Source organism: Rhamphochromis sp. 'chilingali', assembly GCF_963969265.1.
Source record: "Rhamphochromis sp. 'chilingali' genome assembly, chromosome: 1".
Lineage (NCBI taxonomy): Eukaryota > Metazoa > Chordata > Actinopteri > Cichliformes > Cichlidae > Rhamphochromis > Rhamphochromis sp. 'chilingali'.
Window position 1 is genome coordinate 67,899,125 of NC_137929.1, and position 14,127 is coordinate 67,913,251.

At 42.1% G+C, this 14,127-nt stretch overlaps 1 protein-coding gene across 1 annotated transcript in view; it reads right to left on the reverse strand.

Annotated features, from left to right (window-relative positions):
• LOC308397153 (butyrophilin-like protein 2) overlaps positions 1-13,109 on the reverse strand; it is an 86,614-nt gene extending 73,505 nt beyond the window's left edge. Inside the window, exon 1 of the mRNA XM_080882927.1 lies at positions 12,942-13,109. Within this exon, the coding sequence (XP_080739053.1) occupies positions 12,942-12,978 (37 nt within the window). The 5' untranslated portion in view covers positions 12,979-13,109. The remainder of the gene's footprint in view (positions 1-12,941) is intronic.
• Positions 13,110-14,127: the final 1,018 nt, after the last annotated feature.

Sequence of the window (14,127 nt, forward strand, 5' to 3'; positions counted from 1 at the left end):
AGGCACACCCCGAAAGGCTGAAGGTTAAAACATTATAAATATTAATAAAGCGAAAAAGATAACTTACAGTACAACAAAAATGCGGGCTCTAGGAGGCGGGGAAAGCAAGGCTAAACAGATGAGTTTTTAATCGAGATTAAAAAGATTGAATTGAATCAGACGCCCGAATAGCTAGAGGGAGGTTATTCCAGAGGTTAGGGTGCAACAGCGGCGAATGCGCGGTCACCTATATCGCGGCTTCCTGCGGCCTAAACCTGTTTTCTTCCTGCGGCCTAAACCTGTTTTTATTTTCCTAGATTTTAATTATTTTTGCGGTAAAATCAGCATTTTCCGACTTAAAAAACAACAACAGCGTTATAATGTGGTTTGTGGGCACATTGGTTTTTTTTTTAAATTGCTGTAAATATATTAAATTGATAAATAAAGGCGTGTTTTTTTCCACCTGTCACAGAACAGCGTGCAGAGTATCGGAGCTCTGACATGAAGAAGCTCATGTTTCCTTTGTGGAGCTTCACATGTGACCCTGTGATGTATTTCTATATTCATGTTTTTATAGAAATAATTTTTCATAATTTAAACAGTTTAGGTTGTTATCTTTGTAATCCTTCATAAACTCATAAAAATTATAAATTGAATACATCCATTTCTTCCATAATTTGTGTGATTATTAACAAAGATTTAACAGAATATTAGTGATGGTCATAGCTGGACTGGCCATCGGCCCACCAGGCAAATGCCGGCCGATGGGGGTTTTTTTCTCGTTTTTTCCCCCTAACGGTATAAACACTGAAAGGTGGTGGATGGCCAGATGAAGGGAGATGTGTAAAAATAACGCAGTTGTTTAGTGGTGGCTATTGCAGAGCTTCTACAGATTCAGTAACATTAGCAAGTGGTGGAGGCCAGCAGATGCAACACGCTGGCAGGTGGATGACGGAAAGGCAGGAGGAGCAGAGACCCGAGGCGGTGAACTGAACTTCAGGTAAGAAGTTATGACCTGCAGTCTATCTGGGTCAGATATAAACCAAGTTTAGGTGGAGTTTGTTTTTGTTGTGCTGACTTTTTACAGTCAGTTACAATAACTCGTTTCTATACTGCTGGGCAGGTGTTATGATGTTATTGGTTCTTTATTGTTATATGTTTCTTTTCCAACTATTTATTTATAAGTGACTTATGTATGTATGTATATATATATATATATATATATATATATATATATATATATATATATATATATATATATATATATATATATATATATTGTACTATTCTTAGTTAGCGTATTGTCTGTCTTGTCTTAATGTTGGTTTAAAATGGAGCACTGTAACAAAAAAATAATTTCCCCCAGGGATCAATAAAGTATTCTGATTCTGATTCTGATTGATGTTGAGCTTGTTTTATCTTATTTATATGGTTAGTTATTAGAGTTTCCAACCGTCCCGTAAAAAACGGAATCGTCTGGTATTCAGAGAAATTATTACGCGTTTCGTATTGAGGTGAGAAGGAACGCAGTTTGTCCCGGACTCCAGCTACAATGAAAAAGACACAAAGCTGGAGTTATTCTGTGTCTTTGCTGCACAGCTGCCTCTTATCTCATTCCCCCCTCCCTCTCCTGTTTCTACTTCAATCATGAAACTCAATGATCAGCTGATCGGCTTTTCTCTCTTGTTTGTTTATTGCTCTGAATCTTACAACAAACGTTTTCATCTGATGTCAAATGTATAGAAATCCATTATTGTACATAGTAATTTTTTTAGGGCCCCATCATAATTTCTTCAGAAGTAGCTAAGTACTGTATATGATGCCAGCATTTTCCCACATTTTCTAGATTCTGTACCACTACTGTGTGTAAAATTCCATCAAAAAGTCAATTAAGTTTTATTCTTTCTCACCTGTCTTTCTGTCTCCTTTCACTTTTTAAAGGTTGCCATGTTAGAAAAAACAGCCCTGTCATGCTGTTTATTGATGTGGCAAATGAATGGTTTATGAAAGTATATCTAAATCTGTCATCAGTAATCAGTAATGATCATGTCTCACCTCTAGTCTTCTCTGTCTTAATTTCAGGTTTTCACCATGTGTTGTAGATAGTTCAGGAGGTTAACTCGACCAACAGTCTACTGTCAGGTACTGTTTAGAATACCAGAATAGGGATGGTGTAGGTTTAAGTTTATTAGACTGACACATATGTACCAACAAGACACTGTACCTGTGACAACAGCGTTTGTTTTCATTCAAAGGCTTTATGGTTTTTCCTATAATACCTGCTGGGCCGGTCTCTAGTCAAAATGCCCGGGACGATTTTTTGTCCCAGTCCAGCCCTGGTGATGGTTGAGTATGCATATATTTGATTTAGATTTTTTTAAAGGCAATAAAGAGATAACCTGTACAATTAATCGAACCTGAAAAAAAATTGAAATAAATATTTAAAAACTCCAAAATCATCAAGACATGCAAACTATTGACCACAGCTGGTTCACAGCATCTCCTTCCTGGTTTGGTATCTCCTTAAAACATCTTGTACATCTGTGTTTGTTAACTATCAGGTTTGTGACCAATTTCATTTTCTTTAGAATAACTTTCATAAAGAAAACCAGATTTGCAATTTTATAAGAAATTGCTTTGATCAACAACTTCTAATCTGTGTATTACAGATTGGAATAACCAACCTGACATAGGAGTGTCAGACAAATAGAGAATGACGGCCGTAGTGATAGATGTACCAAATGACAGCAACATCAGGAAAAAGGAACATGAGAAGCTGGAGAAATACCCAGGCCTCAGTGAAGAGCTCGAGTAGATGTGGAGGGTGAAGGTAACAGTGGTCTCAGTGGTAGTGGGAGCACTCGGTGTGGTGACTCCCGTGCTAGGCGAGTGGCTCCAGCAGATTCCAGGACCAACATCTGAGAGCTCTGTCCAGAAGCAGTTCTGAAACAGCTGAGATTTTTTTATTGTTTTATTTCATAGAGGCAGGTTGAGCATTTGTACTGTATCACTTTAAAGGACCGTCTCTTTCTCTGCATGAGACCTGTGAGTCTGTTTTTGTTCGGCTTCTGGAGATTTGAGTCACAAACAACAACAACACACTGACTCCACTCTGACATCACTGATCAATAATCAAAGAACACACAGATCAAACTGATTGATCAGCCATCAGAGGAGTCGGATCAATGGAGCTGCTTCTGTTCCTGATGTCCCCTGTTTGATCCTGGACCTGAACTCTCCCTGCAGAGGAGACACAACACAGTCAGACACACACACAAAAACCACCAACCAACCATCCAACCAACCTTTGAGAAGCAGTCTTTTCCTTCTGAGGAGTACAACACCCGTTTTGACTTCACATCTGTATCTCCCACTGTCTCTCTCTGTGGGCTGTTTCAGCGTCAGACTGAGGTCTCCAGTTTTTAGAGGGTCTTCATTCATCGTGGTTCGCCCTCTGTAATCCTGGTCCTGTTCTTCAAGATGGTCAGATCCACTATGATACAAATGGACCTTCCTACATTCAGGTTCACAGTATTCCCACTCTACTGTGGCGTCTTCAGGCAGGTTTTGTGTGGTTTTGAAGGGCAGCTGGACAGACTCCGCCCCCTCCTCCACCTCCACCTGACAGACTGAGAGGACAACAGACACAACATGAGCTGTACAGACAGCAGCAGGTGTTCAGAGTTGTAGAGAACGCTGAAGGAAGCAGATCAGATCAAACATGCAGCCGTCAGCAGCATGTTTGTGGCTCTAAGAGCATTTTCACACCAATGGTTCTTTTACTCTGGTCTGAACTTAACGGGACACGCAAAGCAGTCAAACGTACACACAGCTTAAAGTGAGGGATATAGCGACACAGACCAAGGAAAACATGGGGCTTAAATACACAGAGGGAGCTATCAGGAAACGAGAGATAGGACACAGCTGGAACAAAATCAGGCTAACGTGGCAAGGGATGGGACAGGAAACACTGACATCCGACACGGACCTTCAAAGTAAAACAGAAAACACACCGACTGAACTTACAGACTCACGAGCAGACACATCATAGACATTAGCTGCAACTGTCCAAAACTGGACTTCCTCTCTCTGTAACATGCCGTCAAAAACAAAATGCACCAGTACCAGTTCTTATTTCTAACAATCAGCACACAAGTCCTGATCATGTCTCATTTTCATGCAAATTAGATCCTTTTCTGAGAAGCTGCAGAGAACCCACACAGTCACAGGGAGACTGTGCAACCTGCACTTGACAACAGTGCTAACCACTGTATGATCTGTCACTATGGGATGGCAATTTCACCTCTCCTTTCACCCAAAGGAGATAAAACAATGAATGACTGAAGTTTCTGTCTTCAGTATTGGAGAACTGACTCTTAATGACCAGCATGCAGACACAGAAACAGACAAATGCAATGCAGCCTAAGAGCAAGTCAACATCTGATTGGCTCCTGTGTCTCCAAAATATTTTCATCTTGTTTGTATAAATTGATGAAAGAGTCATTTCAATATAGATTTTGTCCTGAAGTATTGTAGTTTTTATTTTGCCTTTAGGACCGACCATAGAACCAAGTCCGCTAGAGCTTATCTTTATATTTTTACATGCTGTAGTGCCATTCTAGAGAGCATTTCAAGTTGCTATACATCAATACAACTGTTATAGCTCAGATTTTAATAATATGTATGCATTAAGTCCACAGTAACTACATAAATTGCAAAAAAGTGCAATGAAGCAAAAAAATTGAAATCATCTTAGGGTTGTTTTTTGTTTGTTTGTTTTTTTAACTTATATTTCTAGTTAGGGAAATTTAAGAGGTTTATCCCTCAAAACTGTAAATACAAAAAAGTTGCACAAAATAGTTTCCCACCTCAGGAGATTTATTTTGAGTGTCTTCTTAGTTTAATTTATGGGATACGCCAATTTTTAAGCGTGTTTCTGGAATATTATGTTATTGTTGCTGCAACTGCTTTTCATGCATTTTTGCATGTGGAAGGAAACCCTGACTTAGGATGAGCTGATGGAATAAGATGTAAGTGCAACTGGTTTCATATGCAAAAACAATTATTACGCTAGCTTATGTGGTTGCAGTTCTACAGGGATTTAAATACAGTGACGCAAAATGGAGCGTGTCTTAACCCAGTCTTAAAGGGTTAAGCTTCTTTCATCAGAAAAAGATAAAAGATTGTTGGTCAGCCAATAATGGTAGGAACAAGCACGGGTCATCTAGTTACAACATTGACCTCTGACCTTTGACCTGCATGTACAACACTAACCTCTGACTTTCAGCTCCACCTTTCTCTTCAGCAAGATGTTTCCCTCCCTGCTGTAGACGGTGCAGGTGTAGGCTCCTGTGTTTCCATCTGTGGGGTGTTTCAGGGTCAGACTGAGGTCTCCAGTTTTCAGCAGGTCTTCATTCATCTTTGTTCGATCCCTGTAAACCACTTCCTGTTCTCCAGGCTGGTCAGAGCCGTTCTCATACACGTGGACATTTTTGTTGTAAGAGTTACTCCAGACGACTTTAGCATCTTCAGGCAGGTGAACTTTGGTTTTGAAGGGCAGCTGGACAGACTCCACCTCTGAATCCACCTCCACCTTGGGGTCTGAGAGGACAAAAAAGCACAACATGAGCACAGTTTATTTGACTGGATGAAGTCAAATATTTGCAGTTCAAACATGTTTGACTGGTTCCAGTATGAAATATTCTATTTTTTTTATTAGTCCTTTATTTATCCAGGTAAAAAATCTCATTGAGATTAAAAATCTCATTTCCAAGAGACACCTGGCATCATGGCAACAAAAGTCACTCTAACCACAAACGTCATTCTAACCCTGTTAGCTGAGGGATATGATGAAATTTCAACATGTCCATACTTGCTTTATGGCTTAACCAAACATAAAGGCCCAGCCAGAGATAATGTTCATCTGGATGGTGATTATGAACTTTCTGAAGGAAAACTGACTATAACGTAGCCACCAGAGGACACCTGCTAACCATCAGCATTGTGGGAGTGTAGTAGGAGACACTTACCTGGCATGAAATAGTGCCGGAAATGAAATAAAAGACCTCCAGAAACCACAAGAAGACCCAGGAGAACCAGGAGAGCTGTGGCCCAGGGTGGAAATTGTTCTGTGGAGAAACACACAAAAAAAGCAAGATCTCTGAATCGTGACTTTGATTGTTAGCATTGACCTCTGACCTGTGTCAGCATCACTTACCTTTGACCTGCAGCACTACTTTCTGTCTCAGGATGTCTTTGTCCCTGTAGATGGTGCAGATGTATCCTCCACTGTCTCTCTCTGTGGGGTATTTCAGGGTCAGACTGAGGTCTCCAGTTCTCAGCAGGTCTTCATTCATCTTCGTTCGGTCTCTGTAAAGTCCATCCTGTTTCTTAAGGTGGTCGCTTTTGTGTGGATACACATAGATCACTATGTCAGCACAAGTCCACTCCAGTGCGATGTCCTTTGGCAGCCCAGGTTTTGTTTTGCAGGGTAAGAGGACAGACTCTGACCCTTCCCCCACTGTCACCTTCATTGGGTCATCTATGAGGACAAGAGCAACATTATCAACCACAAGAGCAGGAGCAGAAAAACATTAGTGGTAACTGAAACCTGATGAACATCTGCATTCCTGAGCTCTGACTCTGGCTTTTTACTGGTGAAGATGTCTGATGGTATTATTTGGTTTACCGGGCATTACTCACCAACAGGGAAACCACTGAAAAGTGGGGTGAAAAGAGGGGAGTGGACGAGAAGTGCTCAGTGTATCATGGGAAGTCCTCCCAGCACTTTGAGTGTACAGCAGCAAGGGTGGTGAAAGGTTGATGTCTGATCTTAAAAGCAGAGAGGTTCTCTGTCTCCTGAACTGAGACTGTGCCCTTTATTCTGGGTGCCTTCATTAAACATTCACAGGTTCTGTCTCCAGCTTAGCCAGTCCACCAAAGAAAAATCTCCTATGTATAAGTATTATAAGCAAATACTTTATAATGCAATGGCTAAAAACTCAGATTCACAACATCATTTGCAGTGGCAAAAGCAGACACATTCATCTTAGAGTTACAGAGGAGTCGTTCCATCTCGCATCAGCACATTTTTAGAGCATTTCCTGCTCATCCATCTGATTTGCATAAAAAGTGGCTGTAGATGGTTCAGTTCCTGCCGCTTTCATCTCCCTCAACCTCTTTTGTCCTTCCTTCCAGTTTTTTTAAGGATATACTACCTCTCCATTTGACCTCTGACCTTTGTCTACAGGACAGATTTTTTCACCTGTATTTTCATCTGGGGTTTGTTGCTGACCTTTGACCTGCAGCTGTAAATCTGTCAGTCTCCATTCTCCTGTCCCATCACTCATGGTGCAGGTGTAGTTGCCGACGTCGGTCCGTTGTGGTTTTCTCAGAGTGAGGCTGAAATCTCCAGTGTTCAGAGCATCGACCATCATTGATGTGCGCCCGCTGTAATGCTGGTTTTGTCCTGTAAGGTCATCTCCTCCTTCTTGTGTCATGTAGACAGTTTTGGGATCCAGATCACTGCGAGTCCACATCACTGTGGGTTGATCAGGAATGAAGCCTGAGAACCGGCAGGGCAGCAGAGCAACCTTTGCTTCCTCATACACCTGCACCAGCACAGCCAGGGCATGCTGGGAAACTGAGGACACATAAACGCAGATTAGCTGCACGCTGTGAGTTTGTCTCAGAGACCACATTTATCTGCAGGGAGCAGAGTAGTCAGCCAATCACATTAACTGTAGTTTATTTTAATCATCAAGGGTTTTCAGCTGTAGTTGACAAAGTTAAAGTCTTGCACCTCTTTAGTCGAGCACATATCCATGAAACTGCAGTTTCTGTTCTGTTCAGTCTCACTGCTGCGTTCGACTCTGTTGACCATGAAATTCTAATACAAAGGTCTAACAGGTCAGGCACCTGACTGCCGCTCGTCATTTCAAATGAGTAAAAATTCAATTTCAATCAGCAGTTTTCAATTTTTACAACTAAAAATACCATCAGGAGTTTCTTAGGGGTCTAAACTATAGTATAAATGTTGCTGATACTAAATGGTCTGCTTAAATAAGTTAATATACAGTGGGGCAAAAAAGTATTTAGTCAGCCACCGATTGTGCAAGTTCCCCCACTTAAAATGATGACAGAGGTCAGTAATTTGCACCAGAGGTACACTTCAACTGTGAGAGACAGAATGTGAAAAAAAAAATCCATGAATCCACATGGTAGGATTTGTAAAGAATTTATTCGTAAATTAGGGTGGAAAATAAGTATTTGGTCACCTCAAACAAGGAAAATCTCTGGCTCTCACAGACCTGTAACGTCTTCTGTAAGAAGCTTTTCTGTCCCCCACTCGTTACCTGTATGAATGGCACCTGTTTGAACTCATCATCTGTATAAAAGACACCTGTCCACAGCCTCAAACAGTCAGACTCCAAACTCCGCCATGGCCAAGACCAAAGAGCTTTCGAAGGACACCAGGAAAAGTATTGTAGACCTGCACCAGACTGGGAAGAGTGAATCTACAATAGGCAAGCAGCTTGGTGTGAAAAAAATAAACTGTGGGAGCAATCATCAGAAAATGGAAGACATACAAGACCACTGATAAGCTCCCTCGATCTGGGGCTCCACGCAAGATCTCATCCCGTGGGGTCAAAATGATCATGAGAACGGTGAGCAAAGATCCCAGAACCACACGGGGGGACCTGGTGAATGACCTGCAGAGAGCTGGGACCAAAGTAACAAAGGTCACCATCAGTAACACACTACAACGGCAGGGAATCAAATCCCGCAGTGCCAGACGTGTTCCGCTGCTGAAGCCAGTGCATGTCCAGGCCCGTCTGAAGTTTGCCAGAGAGCACATGGATGATACAGCAGAGGATTGGGACAATGTCATGTGGTCAGATGAAACCAAAGTAGAACTTTTTGGTATAAACTCAACTCGTCGTGTTTGGAGGAAGAAGAATACTGAGTTGCATCCCAAGAACACCATACCTACTGTGAAGCATGGGGGTGGAAACATCATGCTATGGGGCTGTTTTTCTGCCAAGGGGACAGGACGACTGATCCGTGTTAAGGACAGAATGAATGGGGCCATGTATCGTGAGATTTTGAGCCAAAACCTCCTTCCATCAGTGAGAACTTTGAAGATGAAACGAGGCTGGGTCTTCCAACATGACAATGATCCAAAACACACCGCCCGGGCAACAAAGGAGTGGCTCCGTAAGAAGCATTTGAAAGTCCTGGAGTGGCCTAGCCAGTCTCCAGACCTCAACCCCATAGAAAATCTGTGGCGGGAGTTGAAAGTCCGTGTTGCTCGGCGACAGCCCCAAAACATCACTGCTCTCGAGAAGATCTGCATGGAGGAATGGGCCAAAATACCAGCTACTGTGTGTGCAAACCTGGTAAAGACCTATAGTAAACGTTTGACCTCTGTTATTGCCAACAAAGGTTATGTTACAAAGTATTGAGTTGTATTTTTGTTATTGACCAAATACTTATTTTCCACCCTGATTTACCAATAAATTCTTTACAAATCCTACCATGTGGATTCATGGATTTTTTTTTCACATTCTGTCTCTCACAGTTGAAGTGTACCTCTGGTGCAAATTACTGACCTCTGTCATCATTTTAGGTGGGGGAACTTGCACAATCGGTGGCTGACTAAATACTTTTTTGCCCCACTGTATCAAAAATGTTTGTTTCTGTCTGCTGTGTAGGCACATTGAAATGTGCATTATGAAAAAATTGCATTGCTTTAGTTGAGTGCATTGCAGGGGAAGATCGTGTAACACTGATTCAAATTTTGCTAAAAAATAATCTCTGGGTTTTTTCTATAAAACTAGATCCTTGAAACATGAACTGTCTAATTGGTGCCAAGAAAAATGTTATTGATCTCAGAGGGAAATTCATCTGTCTGACATAACTCATCAGCCATTTGTATGAGAATTAAAAGCCTGATGAGTCAGTACTGATGGTTTCTGCTTCCATAAAGATGTTATGAAGTGGTCGATCAGAGTTGTGCATCTTTCCACCACTCCCCCCACTGTGCCCAGTCTGGCTCACAGAGACAGCTCTCCTCACCAGTTTGTCCAGTCTCCTTGCATCACTGTTCCTGATGCTGCCTCTCCAGCAGACTGCAGCGTAGAGCAGCACACTTTCCACCACAGACTGAACACCTTCAGTATTTAACTGCAGAGAGATCTTAGTTTTATTAACAAAACGAGGCTCTCGCCCCTTTTTTTATAGTTCGTCTGTGTTCAAGTTACAGTCTAGTTTGTTATCAGGGCGTAAACGTAGATATTTATCTTTGTTACCACCTCTGTGTGACACGAGCTTTCAAAGGCTAGAGAGGAGGCCTGAATCTTCATAGATCTGCTATCATTTCCTTTGTCTTTGAGGTGTTCAGTGTGAGGAAGATTTTATCCAGTCCAGTCGCTGAATCTTGTACACAACATGATGGCACCATCACCCAAGTATTCCTGGTTATGGTAGGACTCACAGTTGCATTTTCAGTCTGCTGTGAGCTTGTCTTTGAGTATGTTGGGTTGGATGTATTGAAAACATTAGAAAAATGAAAGAAAAAAACATATAGCCGGACACCTTATTTTTGGCACTGGCACAATACAGGCTGCTTTCCACGCTGCCTGCACCCAACACTACTGTACGACAGCTGGGCAGCAGGTTTCATCCATCCATCTTCTGCTTATCCAGATATGAGTCACTGGGGCAGACAGACCCAGGCCTCTCTCTTCCCACCACCCTCAGTTCTTAGGTGGAGAGTACCATGTCATTCAGGCTACGTCCACACGTACATGGGTATTTTTGAAAATGGAGATTTTCTGTTTTCGTTTTAAAAAATAATCCCGTCCACACATAAAGGCAGAAATGAAGGAAAACGCTGCTATGAACATGCCAAAGCAGCAGGTGGAGCTAGATTCCTAACCGTGCAGAAATGTTGGCCAATCAGAAGTCTAGAAGCCTCGGTGGGAAAAAGTAAACAAAGCTGGGGCATAGAAGCAGAACCGAGTCGTATGTGTGGAGGGACAGTAACTGTGTGTGTATATGTAAGCATTTAAACACTGCAGAGAGTACAAGTAACAGTAACAGTATTGTAGAAATGCGTTTCAGTGAAACAATAACGTGGCGCACAGTGTGACGCTGCGTTTTCTCCGTTCAGCTACAGTCTGACCATTTCACCGGGAAAGTTACATTAAACTTGAGAGGTGTAGAAGTGACTGCTTCTGTGCTGCTTCCTGTAGTGCTGCGTGCAAACACAGTGCAGAGCTTCTGCTAAACCACAACATTGTTTTTGCTGACAGTCCTGCAGACTCAAAACCATCAACAAGCATCCAGCCTCACTTACACACACAGACACACACAGTAGCGGTTTTAGATACGGGCGACACGGGCGGTTGCCTGGGGCGGCATCACGGGCATCGGCAAAAAATAAATAAAAGTTGCTCGTACTCATGCTGCCCCGACATCAGCCAGCGCATATTGGGAATGGCACAGGCACCGATTGGTTTTCTATCACCCTTTTGCTGGGAGTAAGGGCGCCCTTCGTTTGCGAGGTGCGCCTGCAGCACAGGGAGGAGAGGGCGGGGCGGTGGGGGAGTCTCTGACTGGCTGGAGCAGCATCTAATAACCAACTCGCAAAATAAAACAAAATAAAAACAAACCAACAAACATGAAAACAACAGACATCATGATACAGACTTATAATTTGCACCGATGTTTTTTCGAAATTCTATAAAGTGAGCGCGAGAGCCCTCGGTGCACCTGCTCGCTGCTGAAGTCAAAGTAAACTTTATTGTCATCTCCGCTACAGTCCAGCATATAGAGAGACGAGACGACGAGGCTCCAGTTACAGCAGTGCAAGTAAACAAACAATAAATATAAGAAGAGTAAGAAAATAAACATACACTTTAGGACTCGGGGTAAAGGGCTCAATAACAATTTAAAATTTACAGTTTGATGATTTAAAGTCTCACACACAACCCGTCGAAAGGGGAGGGGCCAGCTGCTTCCAAATAGAGCACATTTCATTCATGTTGTAAATCCAAGACCATTATCTATTCATGATTTGAATCCTGGGTTGTGTGAAATCTCAGAAATGCACCCTCGACAAAGTGAATCTGTGAACTAAGGTGTAGGTGTGTTAGATCATGTTGTGGTGATCCTTGGGTTGGGGGATGGGTGTTCATACTGGAGTGCAAAATTAAAACCAAGATGGACAAGAAAAGTTCAAAGCCATCAGGTCCTCAGTTTAGAAAAAATAGAAAAGAAGAGGAGGAGAAACGAGCAACAGATGCAGGTAAGCAGATGTGTGATTGGATCATGGCAGGTCATCCTGAACCAATCAGAATCAGAATACTTTATTAATCGCTAAGGTAATAATGTGGGTTACAGTTGCTCCAAGAAGAAATGGTAAAAATAGCAACAGTAACAGACTAAACTCCAAACAATACATTATGTTACAGATTTTAATATTAATTAGTCAGTGTCAGTTGTTGATTTGTCCTGTTCTCATTGTGTGACGAATTATGATGGCTGTTTGGTAGCCGTTTGCATACTATGCATACTCTCTCTCTCTTCATATGTGCGTGTGGTGGTTGGGGGGCGGCGCGCCAGAGGGAGTGTTCGCCCGAGGCGCCAAACAGGCTAGGACCGCCACTGCGTACACACACACACACACAGCACCAAGTTTCCTTTGGTCACATATGAAATGTGAGTCCGAGCTTCAGCTACACAACAACACACACAGCAGCTGATTGTAACATGAGCTCATCTGAAAGCCACCAAGAAGAATCCAGAGATTTGAAAGTTGCTGCTTTGGATTGTTAGTTTGATCTGAATCAGAATCCAGTGTTTGATGGAAATCTCCTCCTGCTGCACTTCAACACATTAAAGAGAGAGAGATGAAAGAAAAGCTGATGATGAGAGCAGAGAGAGGAAGGTGTACTTACCGTGCAGGAGGATCACAAACACCACAAACATCTTCATGTTCCTGTCAAACTCAGAGACTCTTTAAAAGCCCTTCAGGACATCAGCTCACAGCAGCTTCACTTTCCTCTGCTGATCATCTACTGACACTCTCACACTGCTTCAGACGGGACATGAGGCTGACGGCTACAGTACCCACTGTGACCATGTCACAGCTGATCCACAGAGTTAAATCAAAGTCTGTGAGGAGAAGTGTGAGCAGACGGCTCATTAAGGTGTGTCTGTGTCACAGATCATTTACAGCCCGACTCGACCAAACTTCAGTAAAGCAGCAATAAGATGTGAACTTTGAAAAGAAACAAAACAAACTTGTTAATGTTTAAATTTGGTTCTTGAATGACGAGTTTACAGTTTCAGGTCGGTGTTACAGTCTGTATGTAGAGAAGAACAGAAACTCAAACTCTGTTAAACTGAACCTGCAGCCGAGCAGGTCAGGACTTCCTGTAAGATCTTAGTTTTTACTCTCTGATGGTTTAACTTCAGCTTTTCAGCACATTTATTTAAAATTACAGTCAAAAACCATAAAACACTTTAAACCAGCTGCAGGTTTGATGTGTTTCATTCATTTAGTGTCATTAAATAAGTGAACAGCCTCACCCTGTGTAAACATGTCTTTCATTCCAGATCAGTTAATGTGATGCTGTTAATGTAACACTTTGAATCAAAGCTGAAAGTCACATGTTGGTCGTGCAGCTGCACACAGGATCTAAATAAAGGCTTTACTGAAGCTTCGATGCCTCGTTTTAAATGTAAAGCTTCTCAAAGAGAAACAAAGAAGAAGAGGCAGTCAGTGAATGTGACACAGACACATGAAGAAGTCAGACAGGTGGAGTAAAGCTCTGATCCTGGCAGAGGGTAAAATCAATGATTAACTTCTACAGTTCAGGACAGAAGGACTCTGGGCTTTGTTTCAAAAACCGTGTTAACGACAGAGACGTTTTACAGGCTCAGAATGGACTTCAGTCTTTTCTGGGTGTGACAGAAAGAAGCTGCTCTAACAGCACACATGCTGATATGAATGAATAACAACCATAAATTCAGATTTATTGTAAATTAAGTGTGTCTGTAAATAAACTGTAAAACAGGAGGTAATAACATCTCTCCTTCATCTGTGGAAATAAAGCTTCTTCTTTTTCTTCAATATTCAGA